The following is a 25,495-nucleotide window of genomic DNA, read 5'->3' as shown; positions in this document are numbered from 1 at the left end:
ATCCAATAAATCGAGGACTTACGTGTCTTGACACGCAAGATCTACCATCTGAATTCTTCCATTTACTTTTACCGCTAAAATGAAAATACCAGATTTTCTCTTGTACACCTAAAAAGCATAAACTCATTTGACACAGATTGAAACGAAGGGTGTCACTCGGGCAGTAGAAATTTTTTCAGCTATAAAAAGAGCAGCAAAGGCTGAAGTTTGAGAATTTGCATTAAATACAGCAGTGACTACGATACCTTTGCTTGTGGTTGAACTTGTGTCAGAGCTCCAGTTCCTTGAAATACAGTCTACATTTAACAGCTGCTTTCGAGATTGGTTGATCACAACGTAAATATTTTTTTGAATCCTGTTCAAGTAATTTTCTGAAGGCCAATTCATACTCCCGATCAAACACATCTGCAAACAAATAAATATGAGCTTCCTTGAATAACAGCTATGCAACCTTCATCACAGTGAGGCTTTTACAGGTATTTTAATTCGTTTTTGAAAAGAATGCACTTAGAAATATGAATAAATAAGTATTGTCAATTCTCAATTTATCGAATTATTGCTCTGAAAACAACTTTCAGATTTTTTGGCAGTTCTCGACAAATGCGGTAAATTAAGCTACCAGTATGATCAGTTATGCATACTAACTGAACTATGTTTATTTTGAAATTTTCTTGTGCAACTTCGAATTTACCATGTTGTAGATTTAATTTCTGTTTTTTTTTTCTATTTTTCAGTTGTTAAAAACCAAATTAATTGTAAGTCTCAGATGATCTAACAATGAAAAAGAAAAAAAAGGAAAAAAATAGAAAACCAAAAATTGTCCTAATAGGATGAAAGCGGGTACTTACTCTGATCAATATTTTCTCTTTGACACACTACGCAGGTCAGGAACAAAATTTCTCGATAAAGTGAATGACTTCTGTTCACACCTCGCCCTCTGATCTTATGCCGCTCCACAGCAAGACGCTTCAGGGGTTCTACTAAATCATTGTTCAACTGAACAGACGTTATCACAGCCTGCATAACACTGAAAAATTGCACAAATACAAGACTTGATTAAGCATATTTCTTTGATCACATTGTTTTATTCTTTTATTCACGGCTTGTCTTTTACATGATACCTTGATGGGACACCGCATTTTAGAAAAGTTTTAAAAATGTGTCATTGAAATACTTTGATAATTCTTAAAACTTTCACAAACAAACATTTTGAAGATGAGTAGAGTTATCAGAACGTTTTCGGTATGTGTGGAAGAAATTTCCATGTCATCTTATTCGACGTTTTGGAAACAGTATGAAAAGTTTTAAAATTGTTTCTGAGTTGTTTGAAAGATAGTATGATAGATCATACTATTTATAGACTTGTTCAAACTTGAATATTCTAGATGTTCAAATGTTTGCCGAACCCTAATGATAACTCTCGATAATTTTTCAGTGAGGCTGAATGGATCACAAGACAAGGTTTAAACTAGAAAAAAAAACCATGGCATTTTCTCTTCAAAATCCGCAGGAAATGATTCACACAACAGGATGTGCAGAAATCAACTCCTGCACTGAGTATGAACGAGTACATAAATTAACATCGATCAAATTTAATTTGGATTATACAAATGATGTCATTTGTAATCTTGTAATTTTACCAATATTAATTGTAAACTTTTCCATGGTGTAAGTCTGCCATCCAATAACTCGGTTTCCGACGTTGCAGACTCCTTGTCATACTTTATTTTTTAAACGGAAAACTACTCAATGACAATTCTTTAAAACTGCCGTGATCTTTCTTCTCTGTCCGAAGCAAATTCTACAAAAACTTCAAGGAATGTTGTCAATTTATTCTCCTTTAAAAAAATAACATAGAGGCGGAGATTTTCAGACACCGCAAACGAGGTATGTGATTGCGGACTTGCGCCGTCCACTTATATCGTGTTCAGGAGTTGATTTGCAGACTTTCCATAGTGTGATTGATTCTTTTTCTTTGTTGAATTTTCTGGTGTAATATTGAGCTACAATGAGATATGTCTCCTGCCATCAGAATAAGATACTTTCTGAAAGTAAAACCATTTCTTGAGACTGCGGAGCCATGTTTCAAATTATAGTTTTTCAGTCCTAATATGTACTCATATATTTTTTTTTTCCAGAGCACAATCATCTGCTGTATTTTTCATTAAAATGCTTATGCAAAGAAGAGCAAAGCCTGCTTCAGCCTACAGCTTTGGATTTACCTTCAAATAAATGTAACTAGAAACTTCTATAACTATGAAAGACAATAATTAAGGCCTTGTCCACACGAGCGCGGTTCGCGGAACTTATTCTGAGGAACTTGTTCCCGGAAAAAGTTTGAGCTGAGCTAAAAACTTATTCCTCCAAAACCCAGAACTTCCCCTGTACTCTGAGCTTCTATAAATGTTTCTTTTGATGTGAATTTGTTTGTTTTTGTTTTTTACGTCCTTTATTTACATGTCTTGACATTTATTTTTGTTACTTTGGCGGCCGTAATAATCTATTATTTTGCGATAATTGTAAAGTTTTATTGAAGTTCCGGTTCCAGTTCGGGCGAACTCGTGTGGACAGCATGCCTCGTTTCAAGGAATAAGTTCCGGGAACTGAGCAGTTCGTCGAATAAGTTCCTCGAACCACGCTTGTGTGGACAGGGCCTGATTCTTCATTTTTATGACACCAAACGCTTGATGAATAAAAAATGTTACCTGCGAGGAATAGTAGTCCTATCTGTCACCAAAGCGCTCACTAGTGAACTCTGCTCGTCATTTTGATTCCACAGAACATACATAGGAAGACCAACCTATAATCCAAGAAGAGATCAAAATTGAAACAGCATGTCAAAACCTTTGATTCTTGAATTCACTGTATCTTTACGGGTATTTTTTTATTGTTAACTGAATATTAATGGGATAAAAATCGTCAAATCAACAAAATCCTCCTTTTTCCATGAACAACAATTTTTCATAAATGTTCCAGTGCAACCTTTTTTCACATATTTTTCCTGTATTACACATTTTTAAAGAATACAGAAGGTGACTACAAAAAAGAGACCTGTAAAAGTCACTGCAACAAAAAAAAAACCTGATTTTACGATTAATCATATAATTTTACTTTCCTGCACAGTGAAATATAAAATAGATCATATTCGATACATCAAACGGGTGAGATTGTATCGATATAATCGATATTGGTTCAAAACATAAACATAGCCTCAAAAGTAAATTCAGAAATCTGAGAGAATAGGTCTTTTGTAACAGATTTTTTATTCTTTTGAGTACCAAATGCCAATGCAAAGTGAAATTGTAAGGAAATTTCTCATTTTCAGCTTTTCCAACTCGAATCCTTACAGTTTGGTTTGAGGTTATGTTCTACTGCTTTGAACCAAACGATACATCGAACCGTTATCGAATACGGTCTATTAATTCTAGTTTCTGAAAATATCCTCCTCTTGAAAAACGTTTTATTGATTTAAGTTTTCTGCAGTTTCTTAAATTATATTAACGAAATATACCTCATCATGAAGCCTCGTATTGTCCCACATTGTTCGAATCAGAACGTTGTTTTGATCGCAAGCATTCCATGATTCGTGAAAAGCAGAGGACTCTCGATTTCGGAGGACGCACTCAGCATTTAAACAAAGCGCCGGTAGGTGTGAAGGGACGGCAATTCTTTCAAAAATCCATATCTGAGGGAAAAATAAATCATTAAAACCTGTTAATCATCTGCAGGGCACAGTCAAAACAATTAAAATTATTTTCATGATGACTGTGAATGGTGTGAATGCCTGATCAGTGGTGACGGCAACAGACCTCAGCAACAGAAATTGGTCAGAATTGGTCATGGGGTGGTGTCAGGCATCAATGCTAGACAAGAGGATATCGAACTTTACGATGATCGACCTGTTTGTTAATCACAAGTTACAAGTTTCTTTTTCTTTCTTTTTTCTTTTATAATGATTAGTTTTTAGTTACAATCAAATTTATTAAAATTATGGGGAAAAGCATCATCACCTCTTACGGTGGGATGGCTTACACATTGAGACTTGTTTACTCCTCTGATTTACAGATATTTATGATGATAAAAGTCGAATCTTAATGATTTAAAAAAAAAACGTCACGATGTACTGAAGGGTTACAGATGACGTTCTTGTAATGTGGACTGTAACAATGGGGGTTTTAACAATTTTGTGTTAGAGGTTAAGCTACATCCTGGTCTCAAAAGTTAGCAAAAATGAGCAGAGGTTACGAAAACTAAATTTTAGACTTGAAACTTCCCTCGAGCAAAGGAGCTAGGTTTTCAAATACTTAAGAAAGCAAATGACATTACGGCAGTAGTGTCACAGGAATCTTGTGAAAGCTAAAAAACTTCAATTTTTGTCCATTAACTTCTGCGTTTTATTTAGTACATGAGCATTACCATGTTCCAATAAATAATAGGATGTTCATCAACGAATTTAGGCTTGGTCATACAAACGTCCCCTTCCGCGTACAAAATAGACTCCAGTTCTTTCCTCAGAACAATGGGGTTCAGGTAGGGTACAGAAATAGGCTCTGAGCTGATTGGCAATGTGATTTCTTCATCTACATCAGAATTCAAAGAGGCTACGCTTGTATCTATAAGGAAACAAAAAAAAAAAACCTTCAGTTATTGAACAATGAATTGAGAAAATAGTAGAGGAGCCTTTTAAAAGGTTTGGATGTACGTACTTGGATAAAATAAATTTCCAAGTAATGAAACGTGATCTTTGGCAAAATGTTAGCTTAGGTGTCAGGTCAATTGCATTGAAATTCCAGAGAACACATTTAGAGGAATGGCACTTTTCTTCTGAAGTTTCTGAACAAGACTGCAGTCTAATTTTGGCCAAGGTGTAGATACATTGGAATTTTTCTCTTTTTGAATCAAAGTGGGAGGAGGAAAAAAAGAATCCTTTGGAGTTTACGAACGTCTATTGCTTTTTTAGGAGGTTGAGACTTGGATGATACTTTAATGACACGAGTGGATTCCGACAGTGAAACTCCCAAACCCTGTATCTCGTTTGCGGTGTTTAAAAATCTCTGCTCCCTCTTTATTTTTTTGACGATGAACAAATTTACATTATTCCTTGACGTTATCACAGAATATTCTTCTGACAGAGAAAAAATATTATGGAAGCTTTAAAGAATTGACGCTCAGCAGTTTTCCATTTAAAAAATGAAGCATGACAGGAATTCTGTGACGTTGCAAATTGGAATACTTGGTTTGAGAGTTTCACAGTCACTTTGTTCCACAACTAGTAGGTACAGAGAAAAAGCAAATCAATTCTCACTTTCTGAATAACTCTTGTACTTAAGATGGAGCTGTCCAAGAGAGGACTGGAAGAATAATTTGTGATAAAAAGATATGAAGATAGTTGAGTCAATCCCTAGTAAAAATGAACAAGTCAATTATCCGATAAGCCCTAAAATATAAGCAATCTTATGGAGCAAAGGGATCACTAAGAGATGAACTTGTTACGTTTAAACATCAACCTTTGGATGGATGTAAATCGAGAAAGGTCCATTTAAGAGACAAAAATTTTGTAACTTGGAATAGTTCTTAGAGTAAAGTAAATTCGATTAAAATCAAACAATTTTGCAGCTAACCACTGCAAATTCTTTAATTTCAACCAACTAGTCTCATGAAATATTAGAAAGGAGACACGTCACATTTCTGCATGCAGAGGAGAAAGCGGCGAGAAATTAAGAGAAGATAGATTCAGGCCCAAAACTTACTGATAGACTCAGGCATGGTGGTTGTACTATCCCGCTTTAAAGAAGAGCGTTTATCAGATGCTGTTAAACTGAGTAGACTGGAAACAGGAGCAACCATTTTTTTCTTGCCCCTATGATCATTGATTGTGAGGGTCAAGAAGGGAACAGTCCACTTGTCACAAAACTGACACCTATAAAATAATAAAAATCAAACCATTAAAAGACTGATAGTTTAGCATGAGTCGAGTCTGCAAAGTCACACATTTTTCTCCCTTTTCTGATCATATGACCGTCCAAAGGATTGAGAACTTTAATTCAAGGTGACAAAATTTCCAGTAGGGCGATTGAATTGGCGAAAACATTAGATTTTCAGTTTTTAACAGGAAACTTTCCAGTTTCCTGAAGAATAAGTTGCGAGCAGTTTAAATAATTTTTGAGCCAAAGGCGGAAATAAAGTTGCATGAAAATCTAGTGATTTTGTGCACTGCGCATGGCAGCTTGGAATTATACATATCCTCTTCTCAAAGAGCAAACTTCAAACTGATATTTTGCCCTCACTTGACTTAAGACAAGTTTTGCAACTACCCTGTTTTGATACTTAGGGACGTTAAATGAAAAAAAATCTTACAACATTCCTCCTTGCTCTAGCATCAGTGACTCAATTATTTATTTTCTGTGCACAAGGGAGAATTGAGTAAGGGGAGACAGATTCTTACTTGGAATTCAAATTTGAATCTTCTGAGACCCATCCAGCCATGATTTCTTCATCGTATAATACTGAAGCGCAATGGTGACACCTAGAGCAGGTTGTCATGACAATTTCTAAAGCCACTGGGATTTTGGGATCACGCAGCACTTTTGGATACAATTTTTCTTGAATGAGATTTTGTTGAGAGTTGGATAGGGAGGATTCCTCTGAAAAAGAACAAAGCATTTATGAACAATCTCCAATGGCAAACTCGTCTGGTCTCAAACTGAAAATTGAAACTATCGAGACTAAAAGAAAGGTTCAAATAATATGAACTTTGTGGAAATATCAACAAATTGTCAATTCTTTAAAGTATTCAGCATCACATCCTGCTTAATGAGGTGGTGCACAAAGTGTTTCTTAACAGCATGAGTTGTAGTTCCTTAAAGAGTACGATTGCTTGTCAGAACTTTGCCATGAAAGGAATAAATTTTATTTGGCCAATTTCGCATTAAAAACCACTGGTCAGTGCGCAAACAGTATGATGTTCTGATAACATAGCTCTGGTTCTGCCTTTATACAAACGTCAATTCATTCATTCATTAATTATGAGAGACAATTCTAAGCGGATACCTCAGAAAGACAACAGTTCAAATTGACCATGGTATCTACTAAAACAGGCTGTCCAAAAATCAGTACTTTTACAGTAATTTTTCAGTACCTCCTCAACAGAAAAATTCAGTACTTTTTCAGTACCTCCATTTGAAGAGATTCTAAAAAATTTCAAATATTTGAATATTTCGCTCAAATTGCGACAAAAATGACAAAAAATGAAACAAAGTCCGGACCTCCTTGCAGAATTTCCGCACTTTTTCAGTACTTCTAGACCGCCCTTAAAAAATCAGTACTATTTCCGGACTTTCTGGAAATATATTATAGACACCCTATTAACAATTTGAAGATTAAAAATACCATAAGGCTGAAGATTGGAGGTGCTTCCTTTTCTGCTACCATCACCAAATAGCTCCATGAAGTTAGACCAATAATCTGATTGCTGAGACATGGCTAATGGTGAAAATTCACTGGAGATTTTCCTTCGAAATGATGATTCTTCATTGACGGTGTCTTGCAATAAATCGTCATCATTCATATAGTAATCCCTGTCTCTTGATCTGAAAAAATCATAAGGACAAGAATTTAAAGCAACTATGAGAGAAGTTTAGTCATATAGTGTCAGCAATGGGCCACTGTTGAAAAATATTGATTTTTGTGTTACCATTTTTTTCATATCTTCACGCCCCAAAGGATAAAAAGAGGTTAAAAGGACTCAAAAAGTCTGCCTGAAGAGAAACTATTGAATGGGCTACTAGACAAGGTACAAAATCAAAAACCACATTATACTAAAATTTTATGAGACATACGATGGAATCACTATAAATTTCCAAATTCAACTCTTAAATTAGAAAATAACAATTTTTGTCATTAAAAAATTCACACATTCTGCTCACAGAAAAACCAGAGCCTAATTGAATCAAATGAAATGGTACAGTAATTTTGTGAAGAATTTTCTTGTCGACAAGTTGTTTTTTTTTTTTTTTTTTTTGACAAAATCAAAGATAATTTGTATCAGAAGAGGATTGAAATATGTGTATTGATTTAAGTCTATTATTAATAATGTATCAAAATTAATGCTTATTTTACTTCTTGCCATCTTCTTCATTGATCGATGATTTCTTCCTAGGTTCCATGTATATTTTTTTTTATCAGTGATCACAAAGTAATCCTTGAAAACAATGCTGATAATGTACTTTCTTGCAAAAACAAAATTACGAATTTCACCGAGAGCGCAATATTCAGTAGACATTACCTTTTAAATGGAACTTTCTAAAATACTTTCAAGAAATTTTTGTCTGACATTACATAGGTTTACTGCTCAAATTGTACCAGCTGCAGTGTTCTGGAGGAGCCCTACTTAGAGAGTTCCCACCAAGAAATTTTCTAGTTTGTTACAGGGATTTTCTTCGGAAGGAATATTTAAAGTTGATAAATGTCCAAATGTTTTCGTCAAATTTTTTTAGATATTTTTCGCTTTATTTTGTTCTGAATTTTTAATTTTGTAGAGAGCATGTGATGTCACAGTCTTTGATGGAAGAGCTCTCCAGGGTGTTAAAAGTTTGCAATGTTAAAGTTAGATTGAACTTACAAACTGCCGGTTTTGATGGGTGTGCTGTTGGCCGATATTGCCTCCTTGATTTCATCAAATTTCTTTGCTACTGACGTTTTCAGGCTGTGGAGACCTCCCATGATAGATTCTGCTTTCTTGGTCGAGATGCCACTTGTACTGTAAAAAATTTACGACTTGAAATGAAACTTTCAATAATTCTTCAGGTTTATGCATTTCCAACACCTCTAACACATTAACAACAGTGCCAGTTGTCAATTGAAATGAAATTGAGGGAAGAGAGATTTTTTAGCAGGTTATGATAATGAAATGAAAGAAAAATAAAAATTGTGGACAGCTATAATAAACGAGATACAAAATATTTTACTACTCAGTTTCTTTTTCCGCTCAACTCAAAGGTTCTAATGATTACAGATTCCAGATGGCTACTAAACAAAGTAAACATTTCTAAAACTTTAACTAGTGATAATTTTGAAGAGGTGGTATGTAAGCTCTTGATTTAAGAAATGTGATTATTTTGATCCCTTTCCAAACCTGTGTCATAAACAGAACCTGACATTAGGGAATTTTGAGTTGAAAGGTGCCTAAACTGGGAGACAAAACTTAACAATTTTTTCTTTCAACTCTTGGGCTATATTCTTATATAATAAGTCCCAAGATTTTCTCAATTCAATTTCAATATTAGCAAACCTGTAGAACAGCTTAATCCTTTCATTTGTACTTACCCACAGATTTGCATTGTTTATGTTTACCTATCCTTCATTATGCAATGTCGTACATTATTAATACCAAAGAAGAAAAAGCAAAATGTAAAGAAATTCAAAACTAGGAAGCTAACCTGAGATTATTGAAAGCATTCTCAATAATTTGAGTGCCCAAAAGCAGATCGGTTTTGCGGAGACTGAACCGGGAGGGTGAATAACGACTGGAAATTAAACGGATATATTGAACATAAAAAACAGGCAAAAAACTAGCTGAACAAAAATATAAAAAATTAAAAGAACTAAGTTATTAAGCATAACATGTGTACTAACTAAAAATAACTGAAAAAAATATAATGCTGAACATAAAATATATAACTATATGACTTTAAAAAAGAAACCAAATGAACTTGTAATGATACTTAGGTAGGTAATTAGTGCTGGTAATCGACAAGCGCTGGGAGCTCATAAAATACGTAACACTGAATTTCCGAATTTCTCACCTCCTCTCCTTTTCCTAGTGAAACTTTTGTGATGTAGGTCCCTATCTATAGAAATGTAAAAACAAAATGGCGTGACTCTAGCTGGCGTAACCCTATACCTAGCATTACGTATTTTATTAGCAGCCCCTGGGAACACACATTAATATGACAAGAGGAGGAAAATCTTTTAGTTTTATTAGGTAATACAACGTGAATGCAGTAAAATATACTCAAAGCAAATTTGTAATCCTCTTCTCTTCAAAATGCTATGTTTTGCATTCCATTTGTGTGCATTCTGAGGGTGAATTTCTAGTTTGGAATGCACCTTTTGGTGTTTTTTTCTCTTCTAGGCCAAGTTTTAAGCAAACATCTATTTAAATTTTTAGACCACAGGTAAAAAATTCTTCAATTGAAATGATGCTAACTGGGCAACTGCTAGAGCTGTACAGCTGACCTGAACTGAATGATGAGATATTACCTGCTCATACTAGAGTTTCCATTGATGTAAGATGAAATTTTCGAATTTACTGGCCTCCCATGAGCATTTTAAGAGTATAATTGAAAACTAACTCATTATAATTGATTCTTTTACTTCAGATTTTTGTGAAGACAATTTAATTTTAATATGCCTCCCACATTACTAGATGAATTTAATTATTTTTGTTAATTATTCATCCAGGCTGGAAACAGCTTTAGTGATTTAAAGCTCACAAACACAAAGTAACAACCAGCGTTTAGGTAGCCACTATCGAAACTTAGAGTGAAACTGACACACTTGAATGATCAAACTAACGTTAAACAAAATCATGCGACTATTTTAGAACAAACGATACATCACGTCATGCTGAAACCCAGAATTTCATAAACCCCTCCCACTTTTCACACACTTGTCATGCAGGCCTGAGCCCCTTAAGAAATTATACCATGCTTTGATTGATAACCCCTTTCTATCCGGTAAAAAAGCTGAATTTTTGTCATTGTCAGTTCCAAAACTATTGGAAAAATGTCCATGATAACAATGCTTTGAACCCTTTTTTACATGACATTATGTGGTACTAGACCCCACTTGTGAAGTGGGACTGTCACACCTTCCTCCTACGTGAGCATGGAATAATTTACCCTTACTACACTGCATTAACTTAAGGCAGCAATAACCCTTCCTACACTGCATTAACTTAGGGCAGCAAAAAGCAGAAATTAACAGGTTAGACAGATATCAATATGAAATCAATTTTAAAACAGGAAGAATGAAGCTTACGTGAAAGGTATTTTAAAGCTGCTCAAGCCTGTTTTTAATGCTGAGCCGTCTGCCGGTTCTTCCATATTATCGACTGGCATTGTAGATGATCGGTGCATGGATTTCCTGTGAAGTGGGGAGACATCATCCTCGTATTCTTCATCTCCTTCATCTCCATCTTCATCACTCTCCACACGCGTGCTAAATATTGCACTTTGAGTCGTGTTAGACCATTCGCCTTTCCGTCGGTCGAATAACACAGGCGCCCCAGACTCGTCGAGCTCTATCTTTGAAGAGACACGTGGCATTTCCCGTTTCTCTGTGGTTTTTTCACTCAGTGTTTTGTTTTCCTCTTCAGTGGGAGACAAAGCTCCAAGTGGGTCATTTTCTGTCACAGGTGTTCGAATGGGGCTCTTGATGGGCGAGCTATTGAAACTAAGATTAAGGGAGTCATTACTAGTTTCCAGCTTTTCTTCGTTGATTGAGCTTACAGATTGCCTTCTTGTCCATTCATCAGGTTTAAATTTATTCAATTTGTTTTCTAAATTGCTTAAAACTGCATTTTTACTTTTTGGAGTGCGCACATTCACATCATCTTCACTTCCAAAATTTGAAATGTTGCCTAAATTTTCAATTGAGGAATCTACACTTTTAGAGTTAGGATGTTCGTCAAGTTGCTTCAAGCTAGGGTTAAGGTGTTTGTTGAAAAGTGACTTTGAGCACGTCTCGTGTTTATTGCGCAGGTTTTTCTGTGCGACCATTGAAACGGAGTCACCATTACTTAAGTTTGACTTGTAGCCCACTCGTTCTTGTTTCAGGAGTTTTAAATTATCTAAAATTTGAGCATCATTTGCGAAACTCTCGGACCTGAAAAAAGTAATCCAAAGGTTAAAAACTTGTCTAAAAAGTCATGATGTGGGGAAATGGTTACTCCGTTTTTGCTCTGGTTTTCATTTCTGTAGAGTTTAAAGGTTGTTATGTGACTGAAAAGAATTCAAAGAACATTTGAAAGAATAAAAGTCTATGTACTTGTTTTTAGGTTCAGAGTTCCACAGTTTGAGTTCACTAGTTTGAGATAATGTTTTGGGTATAAGAGAAATACGAAAGCTAGGATAAGATCTCCATGTATATGCTGAGAATTTGTTTGAGTTACATTTTAAAACATGGTGTTTTAAAGTAATTTAAAGAAAAAATCTTGCATGAAAATTGAAATTAAGATGACATTAGATCAGAGCATACACCCTGATTCACTCAGACAAAATTATTGGTTTGTCCAACTCCCACCTAGAAAAAGGAGAAAAAAGCTTGCATTGCTGCATTTCAGTGCGTAAATTTGTGCCTTAAAATACTGAGTTGAAGAAAATTACCGGATGAGGAGTTTGTAACAATCACTGGTATCATAGGGGCTGTGCTTAGGACTAGAGGGAGCGGGAGTGTTTCGTCGGTGAGTAGAACTAGGTGACATGTTTGAAAATGAGAATTCTGTACAGGATCCACTGCGAGCTTTCCTTGAGCAAGGCCTGAAACAAATGATATCCAAAAAAAATTATGCTTACTCAATGTTATACGCTAGACATAGATATGCAATGGTTGAAGGAAATAAAGGATGTATTTCACCGTTCCCAGGACAAATTTGTTTTTTGTCAACTTCTTCAGTTTCTGTTTTCCCATAAAAAGTTCCAAAAGAGGTGTCATGCAAAAGTCAAGGAGCACGTTTAAATCTACTGGATTGGCATATTGGTATAGACCGAAAAAATATGTACCTATCTCAAATCAGCCTTCTCAATCTCAAGATTGAATGCGTTCGACAATGTAACTTCTCATCTTCCTTCGGTATGAAAATGAACTAAATTATTTGTGAATTCTTTTCAGAACACTTAAGATTTTACTATCGAAATCTCAAAATCTAATTTTTCGACCCCACTTGACAAAAAATTGTAGTACTGAAAATTTTTCTTCTGTGGGTTAAAGTTTCCCCCTCCTCTATGAATAGGCATACTCGTAAATATTAGTGCGTATTGAAGGCATTTGTCACAATATTCTTAAATGTCAATGCTGTTCACGAATATTTGAATGACTCATCATGTTTCTGTCCAAGTAACTAATCTACACACTTCATTTTAAAACTCAACTATTCGCACTGCCTTGACAAAAAGCTTTGTGATTTTCAATTTCATCTAAAAATACAGTAAGACCTCGGTTTATCGGATTTCATGGGACTGGAATAAATCAATTAAATCGCAGAATCCGTTAAATTGCACAAGTGGATCCTGCTGAAGGGACCGATGGATCAATCCGTTGAATCACGATCCGATAATTCGAGGTCTTACTGTATTCCTTTTGGAGGAAGTCTAAAAAAGGTCTAAAGGTTAAGGTTTAAGAAATAAGGTTTTTATTCAATTCATCTGGGCAAACCAGTAAATAAATTTAAAAGTTTGTAAATTTTAAAACATGAAAAACCTTTTTAATAGAAACAAAATTTTAAGCAAGTACCTGGCAAATGGTGGGGGAGTGTTTAAAATAGCATCAAATTGTTCCAAGTCCCATAAATCTTGAGATTCCTCGGCGATAGAAAGAGAAGCACCACCTGTCATCAAAAGACCTGCACTGCTTTTGACTAGAAAAAAAAACAACAAAAAAGAAAGTATTAGAGATTAAATGGTTTTCGACCCTCTTAAGGTTTTATTTTAAAAACCCTGCATAATGGGTCAGTTGCACTAGTCACAGAATCATGTTATGATTCTTTATTCTTGCAGATCAACTAAAAATAATAACATCTGCTCAAACAGCAACTTTCTACGTTGAATATTGACCGAGATATCATGCCTTAAGTAATCGATTTTGACGTCATCCACTGCGATAGTACGTACCATGTTATGCACCACCGCAGTGGATGACGTCAAAAACCGGACTTTTCAAAGAACGATATCTCCGTTAATATTCAACGTAGAAAGTTGCTGTTTAGACAGATCTTCTTATTTTTTGCTAGTCTACAAAAATCAAGCATCAAAACACAATTCTGTTACCAGCGCAACTGACTCATTATTCTCACTAGTTCTAAGTCACCATCTTTAAATTTGCAGAAAGCTAAGCAAAATTTTAAGGGGAAAGAAGAGAGAATGAAAAAAGAGCAGCGCAGAGTAATGCACACTTTGCAAAAAGTTCTTTACCAAACAACATGTCTGCTTTCAATAGCTCACTCAAATAATATTGATTTGGTTCTTTTTGCAAGCAAGGAGTTCTAATTGACTGCATTTACTGTACGCAATTGCCTCATTTCTAAGTTGATGTCCGACATTTTCACTATGTTTAAAAAATTTTCATGCAAGTTGATGAGAAAATACAGATTGTAAGGCTAGAAACTTAACCTAGCCTTGTGGTCAATTAGAAGATACAGAACAAAGAAGATGACCTAAGATTATTTTTACTCACATGACTCTTGTTTGATGGCAGTTCTAGGACACACTAAAGGTAGGTTCGAGGTGCGTACTATGCTGCCAATTCGAGATCTAAACTTATCAAACGCAATACTGTCTGAAGGGGCAACAATGGAACGGCTGCCAGCATCTATAAAACATCAAGAAAAAATGAGAATAATGAATCAAAACCCTAAAAATAACAAAAGGGAACATAAACACGATCCAAAAAGATTCACATACATGGTGATGCATCGCATGTAACTTTCTCACTCCAAATACAGGTAGATCTACCTTTTTGTTTGCTGTCAATTGATGTATCCATCAACGTATGACTGACATCAGAGTACATTTTCATCATTTTCTGTAAATTAAAAATTCAGTGAGAACAGATGAGTTTGATGAGACTGCAGAATGGGACTGTGTGAGTGAAAAATGGAGACATCAAGCTTTTAGAATGGTAGAGAAAATGCTCCTGTTAGGCTTGCATAAATGCATATGTTGATCAACCAATATGAACTTGCTGATTTCATCTAGCACTCTATTATAATGAGGGGCATTGTACACATTGGCAAACGGACTTGATGCTTTTCGTTAGCTACCCCCTTTTGCTCCTTAAAAGCTTCTTGTACCTTTTCTTCATACAGAATGTTTTAATAGTGTCCCCATTAATGGACAATTACGATGACAATGACAATCTAGTGCAGGATCGCACTGAGAGGACTACATCGATGGTTAAGGTTGAAAAATGTATACCTCTGTTGCAATGTTTCAAAATCTTCGGTAATATTTAATTTTTCTTTCAGAAAACGCAACAGAGTATCTCTTTTTAATTGTCTTGGAATATTTTTGAATGAGTGAAGAAAATTCACTACTCAATTAAGAAAAAAAATTATTGGTTGATTGCCTTTTTAAAAAAATACAACATGAGCTGAGATTTGTAATATTGCAATCAGAGTTATGCGTTTCCTACTTCAACCAATGAAATGAAGATTGTGTATGCAGACACAAGTTTTATCAATCAGTTGCTTCATGATGTCACATAAGTTTCCAAATCATCGTTTGGAATGTTACAGGTCATATTAGAGTCCCTTTATACCCAGAGTTAAGACAACTCACTTTTGGTTGAGCTGAAAGTGGCCTAAAAAAAAATCCAATTCTGATTGGTTCTCGCTCATGGAGGCCGAAACGAGTGCACCAAGATGGCGGTACCTCGAATGTGAACAAGAATAATGAAAATATTACCTAACTGTGGTTTATCAAGAGTAAATTGTTATTTCCATCGGTCCAAAATGAAAACAGATTAGGAAATTATTCACAAACCAATCTCATTTTCTTTTTAATTGGTCAATTTGTTGATGTTGTTGTTTTTGTGTGACAGACATCGCAGGATTCCTGATCCTTATCCCTCAATATCGTTCGTTTGGGTGCACTCGTTTCGGCCTCCATGGCCAGCTGCCAGTCAACTGATAATCGAGTTGTCTTAACTCTGGGTATAAAGGGACTCTAGGTCATATGATATTTTGGACAAGGTTTTATGGAGTTATTCTGATACCTCCATTTGGAAGGGGCATTCAAAGAATGTATAAAAGTGGACTCAGGAGCTTACAGAGGATTCTGAAACAACATTTTACACATAGAAAAACCATGTTCCAATTATAATTACGCTTTAAGGGGTGCTAATGCAATACTACAAGGTATTATAGCTTTGATCTACAAGAGCTATTTTCAAAACAATAACGACACATTCTATCAAATATTTTTGTGGGCAAAACTGATGTGATGCGTAGAATAATGAGAGAAAAATCAGAAAATAAAACAAAAGAAGGATACATTACGGTTATGAAAACTAACCAGCAACAAAAAGGTTTGAATACAAAAAAAAAACATTCTACAGTGATAAAAAATAAAATTGAGAAAGGTATGGTGGTGAAAAAGTTGGCTGATATTTTAAAAGTACTTTGATCTTGATGAATATTTCACTTAGATTAAAGTTTGTGTCAAAAACAGTTTCATAAATATCAAGAGTGAGAAGAAGTTAAATCAAAGCTGAGAGAGCAAAGAACGGTTCAGAAAAAAAAGCCTGGTAATTTTACTACTGTTTTTCACGAACGACTTCTTTTTTGGCTCAATAGAGAAATACAGAACTGATTTTTATACATCAAACCTCTACTGTTTTTCAGCGCTACACCAACAGTATGGAAGGACTCTCAAACATTTAGCAAGTTTACAGGATAGAGGCACTATTTGCAAAATACTAATTGAAAGCAAAAATTGACATTTACTACAAAAACAAGTGAAAAAACAGTAAGAGAAAAAGCGAAAAAAGCTTCTCAATACAAACAACATTAAAACAAGGAAAGAGATAGAGAGAGAGAGAGAGAGGAAAAGTAATATTTAGAATACTCATGTCATTCAGTATAAGTTGCCAGACTCTTTTTCTAGTACCAAACAAAACACTATATACTTGCAAAGAAAAACGTTTCTTAGTTAAAAGTTGTGACGCAACCACTTGATTTTATCGTCTAGAGTAGTCTGTTGCCAAAGATACTGTGAAGAAAATTGTAGGAGAAATTTTTTTGAGTAAATGTATTGAGCTTTTAGACTTCTTCAAATATTTCTTAAGAATATTAACTGAAAATCCACCTTGCTCCACTTTAAAATAATTACTGTGTACTATGATTTGCACATCAGCCATTGAAATCATTTCTAACTTGGGCCCATTCCTTAAAAATTAACATAAAAGACAGCAAGAGAGCAATGTAACAATAACTAATTAAAACAGTTAAAATAGCAAGGATGAGATGAGTTCCTGTAAGATAAATCGGTGACTATGATTACCCCTCCCTCATGGGCATGAAATTAGGAGACTATACAACGTACCGAGAGCATCAGATGAGTAATCGGGTCGGTTAACCGTTACGAGGGTCTCAGTTTCCGCGGCCAAGGGATGGTCAATAGTAGCGGGGTCCAAATCAATGAGACAGCCCTCGCTAATGTCAGGCTCAGTCTGATCACTTTCTTTGATTGGTACATGAATGTCACCACAAGAGCTAGTGTAACCAGTATCTGACTGGCTGCTTGTTGTTGTCATACCTACAAAATTATAATAACTCTAGCAACCAAGAAGCAAAAGATAGCAAGCCTACAAAAAAAAAGGTAAATTCAAAGAAAAGGATTTTTTGAGGTTTTCATTACTGTTAGACTTCGAAGTTGAGGATTTGGAGTATGTTCCTTCCTAGTCTCTTTCCCTCCACGCTTCTCTACCTATACCCACTTCTAACCATTGAGAATCTGAGAGAGACTGTACCCCCTCCCTTTGTCATAAAACACATTCTTTCAAAAGGGATTGTAAGGCAACTGTTTTTAGCATAGCTCCTATGTGACTTACTGCCAGAACTCAGGGCTCCACTGAGCTGTGAACATTACTGTGCTAACACAAAATTCAGTTTTGATGAAGCCTTGAAGAGAGATGAAGATTTTTTCATAACAGACTGATGCTGTCAAACCCTGAAATCACTTCTGAGTATGGAAAACAGACCAGTTTTGATAGCTCAGGAGCCCTTTTGAAGTCTAGGTTGTAAAGTGTTGGCGTTACTCTTCAATGCACTGACTCTTGTTTTCTGATTTAATTTATATTCTCATCATAAAAGTACACTTATTCATTTCACAATATGTATTTATGTGAGTATTTATCTGGATGCTTTATTATTTCTTATCCACTTCTCCCTGTATGCTTTTCAACCCATTTACATGACTGATGTGATTTTATTTTCCATGTTTCAAAATATTACTGGTTAAAGGGGGGGGGGGGGCAAATAGGTAACATTAGATCATGATAAAATTAATACATATACTTCAAGCTTCATTCTAGGCTTCTTTAACTCATTGTCTACTCCTTTTCCCTGAAAATCATTTTTACTTTTTAATAAGCTAATCAGTTTCGTGGAAGAATGGGGAAATGGGTTTATAGTATAAGAAGTTCATCCTTGCCTAGAATTTTAAAATTTCAACAAACATACAAAAAAATTACAAGTATTTCAATGCAGATCTACAGAAAGCTAAAAAAAACTAACGAGAAGCTCTTCGACTATTAAATACCTACTCAACATGCATGCTCAACTCATTTTGCTAAGTACAATGGCAATAAAATACATAGACACTGTCTACATAATACAAAGAACGACGAGAAAACATTCTTAGGATACTCACCATTATTGAGAGGGTTGGCAATCCTTGCTAGCAAGTTGGCGGACTCCTGAGAGTTATTACTATCCATGGATGTGTGAGAAACGCCATCAACATCGACAACCGAGGATCCTGCATCCTCACTGACAGACAAACGCCTCTTGCTTGCCATTTTACCCGCATGTTTGAATTGAGCAGCACCAATGACAACATTTCTGAAAGCAGGATAATTTAATTTGAAGTAACGTTTGAAAACAACTTACCCAAGGGCAAGTTACTTCTCCTCGTGCAATCTAGATTGTAGCTGGGCAGGGGAAGCAAGAAAGTGAGCATAACTGCCGTGTGCATATATATATGCTTCTTAGTAAATTCGTCATTTTCTTAAGGAGATATGGCAACATCTAAACGCTCACGTGGCGTTGTTTCTAAGCACGGCAGATGAGGAGATGGTCAATACAATTAAAATTCACTTTAACATAGGTGACTCAACTGTCACTCAACGCCACTCAAATGTGGCAATACAGCAAATTTTTTTTCCCCTGAAAAAACACTATCTTTTTAACAGAGATTCCTTTGAACGAATTTCAATTAAACAAAGGGAATTTTTGGTCCTGTGGCTATTGTTTCCATGTAAAACTGCACCAATGTAAAAAACTTGTAGAAATCCTTACAAGTGTGAAAGGCTGCGGAAAATTTTAAAGATTCCTGATATCTTATATCTTTCGGGGTATGGCTGCAGTGGTGTTCACGTTAAGTCGGATTTCTACGCAACTTATTAGAGCAAATTCAAAGTTTCCCAAATAATGAAATTATAAATTGAATCATAATACCAACCTAAGTTTATTCCACAAGATCTGGCTTGAGTTGCTCATGCCAGAGGGCCACTGAGCTTCTAGCACTGCTCGGTTGTAGAAACCATAAGTGATGGCGTTTGGCTGGATACCACTTCGCTTCATTAAAGTCAGTAACTTGACTGCCAAAACTGGCTGACTATGAACACCGCACAACTGCATCATAACTCGATAACAAACCTAAAGCATAAGAAAATAAATTTAAAAAAATATACACATAATAGTTCTAGTTGGATTCGGTGTGGGGTTCATGAAAGCTTATTAGAGACAAAATCAAGGAGTTTTATTAGTTTTTAAAATATTTTGGAATGAGAAATGCTGTAAAATTGGAGGTATCCTTTCCTAATACCTTCTACATCTGCTGCTACATTAGGAGGCTTAAAGGTCATCTAAAAAGAAAGAATGCATATTGGGTTAATACCTCAGAAAGTAAAATTTATAAATAAAATGATCAAACTAAAAATGAAACAGAAAGAGACACTAGATACAAGGCACACTTTACTACAGGTGTGGACAAATGGAATTTTAGAAAGTCGTCGAAACGCGTAGATTTGACAGCGTCCAATGGTAGAACTGCGACGTCATATGGAAAACTTATTTACTTTCTGTTCTGAGAGTGGGTTTCATCAATTTCGTGTTCTTAGTTAAGCTTTTCGTTATTTTGAGTTTCATCAATTTCTTAAATTCATCTGATAGTTTATTGGAACTACCAGATCTACCAAAACCTCATTTTGAACTGCGCGGCAAAGACAGTATGACTTCCGACATCACTCGATGGCCTATATTCTCAGCGCTGCCACTTTGGCACCCCGTTTGTCCATACCTGTAGTAGAGTGTGCCTTGCACCAGATAAATGTAAATAGTTCTAAATTGCTCCAAACCACAACTTTCCAAAATGACTGAGTTTGGATCTGATTCAAGAGGGCGAATAGTGTAAAAATTACCTCATCTGTGGGCTGCAAGCCAGTTTTCTGGATTTTCACCAACAGGTCGTAGGCAGAAAGCAAGATAGTTGCTGCTTTTGACTCAACATTTAAAGCAAAGCTGGGTAAGTGTATGAACCAAACACTGTAACAAGTTGTTAGGAGACACTTTGCCCATAAATCAGGATGTTCAGCATACTTTCTGGCTAGCTTCTGCGCCAACTTAATTTCATACTTCGTTCGCCGTGCCATAGGGCTACCTGGCATGGCAGCCATACTTTTGTGATCAGCACTCAGGTGATTTTTGACCTCTTTGACTTTATAGAGGGATTTGTCGAGGACAAAGCCATTTGGGTACGAATAAGTGACATCTTTCGGAAGCCCTGTAGGTTCTGGTGGCATAATAAACACAGTCCGCTCACTTTGATGTGAGTCATCTAGTTCTATTAGCTTAGAGTCACCACTATCTTGATCCACTTTCTCTGTGCACTCATCAAAAAACGCAAGCCCTGCATCCATGTCCGAGACGAAAGATCTTTCCTCAATGAAGCGAATAAACATCTGCGTTCGGACCATATTATTGTAGAATTTGCTGTGCGCCTTGTCTCTTGATTTTAGAAAACCTAGAAGAAAAATAATGATAATGTTTAGACATATTTATTGGAAGTTTTTATTCCAGCATTACTCTCACCGGAACTTTAACACTCACGAGATGATCATAGTAATTTTCGAAAATGGGATATTTCAAAAATCAAACAATCTTAATTCAACCATGAAAATAATCAGAAAAAAATACATATATCCTTCCTTACAAAGATCATCTTCAGCTTTCTAATACAGATGTTACCAAAATGAAAAGGTTAACAGAGCAATAAACTAAAGATTTGGGCAAGAAATTGTTGTTTCTATTCTCTTCAATTTATTTATAACATTACATGCAAACAGCTCAGTTAAGTTTCAATTCAAAATAAGAAGAAAACAAAAGAACCTTTGGTTCAAATCCATCTTTCACTTTTCTCACGCTCAGTATTAAGTTTAGTAGCAGTGAGAGCTGAAAATTACCTAGGTATTTGTTCCTATTTTACTACTCCTAAGCGTTGAGAGTACAGTTCTTTACAGATGTTGTTGACTTAACTGATCTGAAGAAATTGAAAACAATAATTGAAATTCCATACTAATTTTGAAGACACTTTAAAATAATGAATTTAGATTTATCCTTTTGATCACATTCAAATGGATCTTTAAAGCTCCAAACTATGTACTCCATGGACACTTGATGATGGTTGAATAATACACAAACAAGGTTAGAACAAAAAATTGTACCTTGTAAATCAAACAAGGAGTTTGTATCAGTGGCTCCAACAGTGGGTGCTTTGATGATTGGAAGTAGATAAGAACGGTAACCTTTCAGAATCATGGCCATGAATCTTAGAAACGCTTCTTGGATTTCTAATTCAAGACTCAGCTGGAAAAAAAAAAATAAAATTATTAAAATGGACCATTTATTAAAAGTGAGGTTTGATAACAGACTATGGTTGAGGAACTATTAGTTTCTGAAGGGTGAGATAGATTTGCGGTGTTACAAGCTTGCTTTAAAAAATACTAAAATTACTCTCTCTCTCTCTCTAAAGACGAAAAACTCTTTTTGGCCACTATCTTTCTTTAAGCAACATCTAAATACTTAAGAGGAAGGCCAACTCTACAGAATACACTTTGGACACTTGACCTTGAGATCTGAACAGTGATGCACGGATAAAGTCAACAATGGGCAGCGCTAGTTACCTGACTGTCCATTGAGTTTAGCTAGAGTGTTGTTACACACTGCTGGAGCGGTCTACTGACCCACTATCTTATCTACAAGTAAGCAAGCTCCTGAGTCTTGCTGAGTCTGCTGACTCATTTTTTTTATAAAAATTCACACGGCAGACAATACACAGGAATGGACCAACATCATTTTGCTGACTTCCTTCTCAGAATTTGACAATGTTTCTTTGATTAAAAAAATTTTAAACTACCTGGAGTCGTTCATAGTTCTTACATTAAAAACTTGGTGAAAAATGAGCGGTAAAAAGTATAAAAAAGAATAATACAGGTCGATGAAGGCTGCATGAACACAGTGTTGTGAATGATTCTTGGGAAATCCTCCAAATATTGAGTTGTTGTACTCACCTCCTTACGTTTGGATTGAAAGTCTTTGTCGATACTATTTTCACTAACATTTTCATCAACATGGTATGTGCTGTTCTTGCGACCATACAACAAAGCACTAAGGTTCCTGTAAGATTGTTCCAAGTTAGCTCGAAGTATTCTTGCAGACTTTTTTGGCAGAAGTTTGGAAGTTAGATACCTTCTGTCCTCGCATCTGTAAAAAAAAATTAGGTGTTTTTGTAAGAAGGGTTCATTTTAAATTCTCACTTTAAAGCTGTATTACTTATTATTTCTTTTTTAATTTTTCTTTCACCACTGGCTTTCACTGGTATATTCATTTACACAGATCGAATGCGTTACGAGTGCTCTTGGCACCTTTTTCTGCTGTTTTACATTGCATGTGGATATTGTAATCAATCGACAGGTTGATTTTTTTTTCTGTTAAAAGGACTATCACTCTACTCTGGGGCAGTTTCAGAAATTTTTTACTGGCACAACAAGAAAAAAACGAAAGCCAAGAGAGGAGCTGACTGGTTCACAGCCATTTCATTCCAAGTACAGCGAACTTGCTACTTGAGAGTTTCCAAAAACATTAAAAATGACGTTGGCTAGCTAGTATCATTTAATCAAAAATAAAAAAGTGATCTATTTAAGGTGGGTACTTAAATTTTCAATTCTTCTTCAGTCAAATTAAAATTATTCCTTTCTGCTTGCCTCACTCCAGCTATAAAGTGATAGTAATTTTGATCGACTGAAGTATGGTTTGAAAACAAAACTGTCTAGGTAATGATAAAAAATTGTGCCGGGGAAAAAATCAGTTCTTACTTTGACCTGACATTAAATCCTTAAATCCTCCAGTCAATTCTCAAGACTTTCTTGTAGCTAAATTGTTTATTCTATAAATAATAATGACTTACACTGTGACGGTATTGGTGTCCAAGTCAACGCAGTTAACATCTGGAGGAGGATCATACAAGTTGAAGAATCGAGAGTCAACTCCGATCAGAAAAGGAAGTGGTGCATGTAATACTTCAACCAAACTTAGAGGACAGAGCGGAATATACGGACACTGCCATTTGAAAGGGAAAATGATCATGGAAACAGCTTCAGCAACTGCTGTTAAAACGTCTGGACGGAGAGAATGAATGAGGAGCTTTTGTTCAGTTAAGGCACAGACGAGTACTAGCATACAGTTATCAGGTCCTAAGTTGAACAACAATTGACGGAAGCCAGCACCACTTCTTGGTAATGGCAGGTCTTCAGGCTGCGTCAGAATCAGTCTATCATGTGATGAGAGTTGAACCAGAATTCTTGGGCGATGAATTGAAGGGAATGGAACATCTTCAAGCAGATGTGTAATGTACCTCTCAATTGGGACTGAATGTGGCTCGGAATTTTTCACCATTCCGTGGAGAAATAGCAGAAATTTTTCGAACGTATCAAAAAATGGCCAATGGGACAGAAGGCAAATACACTTATTGACATGAAAAGTAACACTGGTCTTGGATTTTAAATTAAGTAGTTCTCGTTGTTCTTCGGTAACTTTATCTTCTGGATACTTTTCATAAAAAGTGATGGCAGAGCCATACACTTTATCTACTCCATCTGAGACCGTCAAGACAAATGTAGAAAAAACAGGGAGTGGTTCTTGAGCAGTTGTCGGCCACGCTTCAAGAGTTGCCCCCATCGGGAGGCAAAACAAAGGTACAGATGGTGGCAGCATGAAATAGCCTTGGTCTGTCTCTGGATAACGATCTACAATGCCTGGAGTATATGTTATTAGGTTGGTGCGATTCATTGACTTTTTGTAGCAAAGATAGACATCAGAACCTACAAGACCTTTGTTTAAATTCTTCTGAATGAGGTTGAAAGCATGAGGGGGATCTTCTCCTTTGCTCGTAATGACAACACAAATGTCAGTCACAACTAGTGCATTACAAGGCATTGTTGGCTGAGCTCGACGAAAGGTAACAAAAGTTCTGGCAGTTGAATTGTTTACATTAGCTACGTACCCTGTAGGGGTTTCCTTAACTATTTCTGAGTCTGCTAGGATTCTTTCTTTGCCATCGTACATAACACCAATATCAATCAAGGGAGGTTTGTCTCTTCCTCTTCGATAACATAAAAATACTTCTGGACTTCGTATACTTCCATGGTTTAGATCAGCAGACAACCCTGTGGGTGTAGTCTCGATCACCGTGAATCCATCAGGTACTGTTTCTCCAAGGCTCGGAAATATAACTGCTACGTCTGTGATGGGTGCCTGATTGTGGCTGGGTTTTAAGTGGGCTGTTGTTTCTTCATCTTTGAGAAGTTGACAGTCTTCTGGTAACCCCGCAACGACAAAATAATCGGCAACCCTCCTCTCTTCCATTGTGAACGGAGGGTTATGGACCCTGACACTTGGAAGATTGAGACAAGAATGTCAAACCTCTAATTAGAATTATTGGGCTCAGGGCCATGGTTTTATAATCACTGATGTATAAAAACTATCATTACTAATCACATTCTTTCTCTAGTGGTGTGATGCAACTATACAGGGACAAAATATGGTCAAACTGAGGTGATATGCACACCCCTATTCACAAGCACGATTTGAGATCTTAAAACTTCGTTTGAGGATATGTTTCACAGAAACTAGAGAGGAAATTCAATGGAGATAAGTTTAAAATATTCACTCTTACTTCCACTTTGACAGTGTCATTTCGCAATAAATCGCTTGGAGCCATGTTGACTGTTGAATTGGGAAAGGAAATAAGATGTTCAACAATACAGACAAAAATAGTTCTGCATTTCAAGGATTTGAAAAAGTCTCTCAATAATTTCACGGATAAGGAGTAGGTCAAGTATGAAAAAATTCAGAATTTAGTCAATTTTCAATTGGAAAATTAGCAATTTGTGTCAATTACTTACGGAAATATACGATAACTCATATAAAAAATAGTGTAAT

The 25,495-nt window shown here is 35.7% G+C and overlaps 1 protein-coding gene across 3 annotated transcripts in view; it reads right to left on the bottom strand.

Annotated features, from left to right (window-relative positions):
• Positions 1-25,478, bottom strand: part of Crag (DENN domain-containing protein Crag) — a 31,073-nt gene extending 5,595 nt beyond the window's left edge. Inside the window, exons 1-21 of one of the 3 annotated variants that reach the window (XM_019060810.2) lie at positions 23,463-25,478; positions 22,567-22,759; positions 21,721-21,862; positions 20,419-21,020; positions 19,458-19,654; positions 18,648-18,838; positions 17,319-17,531; positions 14,452-14,586; positions 13,513-13,636; positions 12,387-12,539; positions 11,041-11,886; positions 9,438-9,524; positions 8,621-8,758; positions 7,390-7,589; positions 6,446-6,644; positions 5,751-5,920; positions 4,417-4,613; positions 3,512-3,685; positions 2,706-2,800; positions 849-1,027; positions 246-405 (exon numbers count right to left, since the gene is read on the bottom strand). In XM_019060810.2, the coding sequence (XP_018916355.2) occupies positions 269-405; positions 849-1,027; positions 2,706-2,800; positions 3,512-3,685; positions 4,417-4,613; positions 5,751-5,920; positions 6,446-6,644; positions 7,390-7,589; positions 8,621-8,758; positions 9,438-9,524; positions 11,041-11,886; positions 12,387-12,539; positions 13,513-13,636; positions 14,452-14,586; positions 17,319-17,531; positions 18,648-18,838; positions 19,458-19,654; positions 20,419-21,020; positions 21,721-21,862; positions 22,567-22,759; positions 23,463-24,919 (5,829 nt within the window). In that variant the 5' untranslated portion in view covers positions 24,920-25,478 and the 3' untranslated portion in view covers positions 246-268. The remainder of the gene's footprint in view (positions 1-245; positions 406-848; positions 1,028-2,705; positions 2,801-3,511; positions 3,686-4,416; positions 4,614-5,750; positions 5,921-6,445; positions 6,645-7,389; positions 7,590-8,620; positions 8,759-9,437; positions 9,525-11,040; positions 11,887-12,386; positions 12,540-13,512; positions 13,637-14,451; positions 14,587-17,318; positions 17,532-18,647; positions 18,839-19,457; positions 19,655-20,418; positions 21,021-21,720; positions 21,863-22,566; positions 22,760-23,462) is intronic. The other 2 variants (XM_019060811.2, XM_019060812.2) reach the window with 2 other exon arrangements.
• Between the last annotated feature and the right edge of the window lie 17 nt (positions 25,479-25,495).

This window comes from Bemisia tabaci, chromosome 2 (assembly GCF_918797505.1).
Source record: "Bemisia tabaci chromosome 2, PGI_BMITA_v3".
NCBI lineage: Eukaryota > Metazoa > Arthropoda > Insecta > Hemiptera > Aleyrodidae > Bemisia > Bemisia tabaci.
This window is presented reverse-complemented; position numbering and strand designations above follow the sequence as displayed.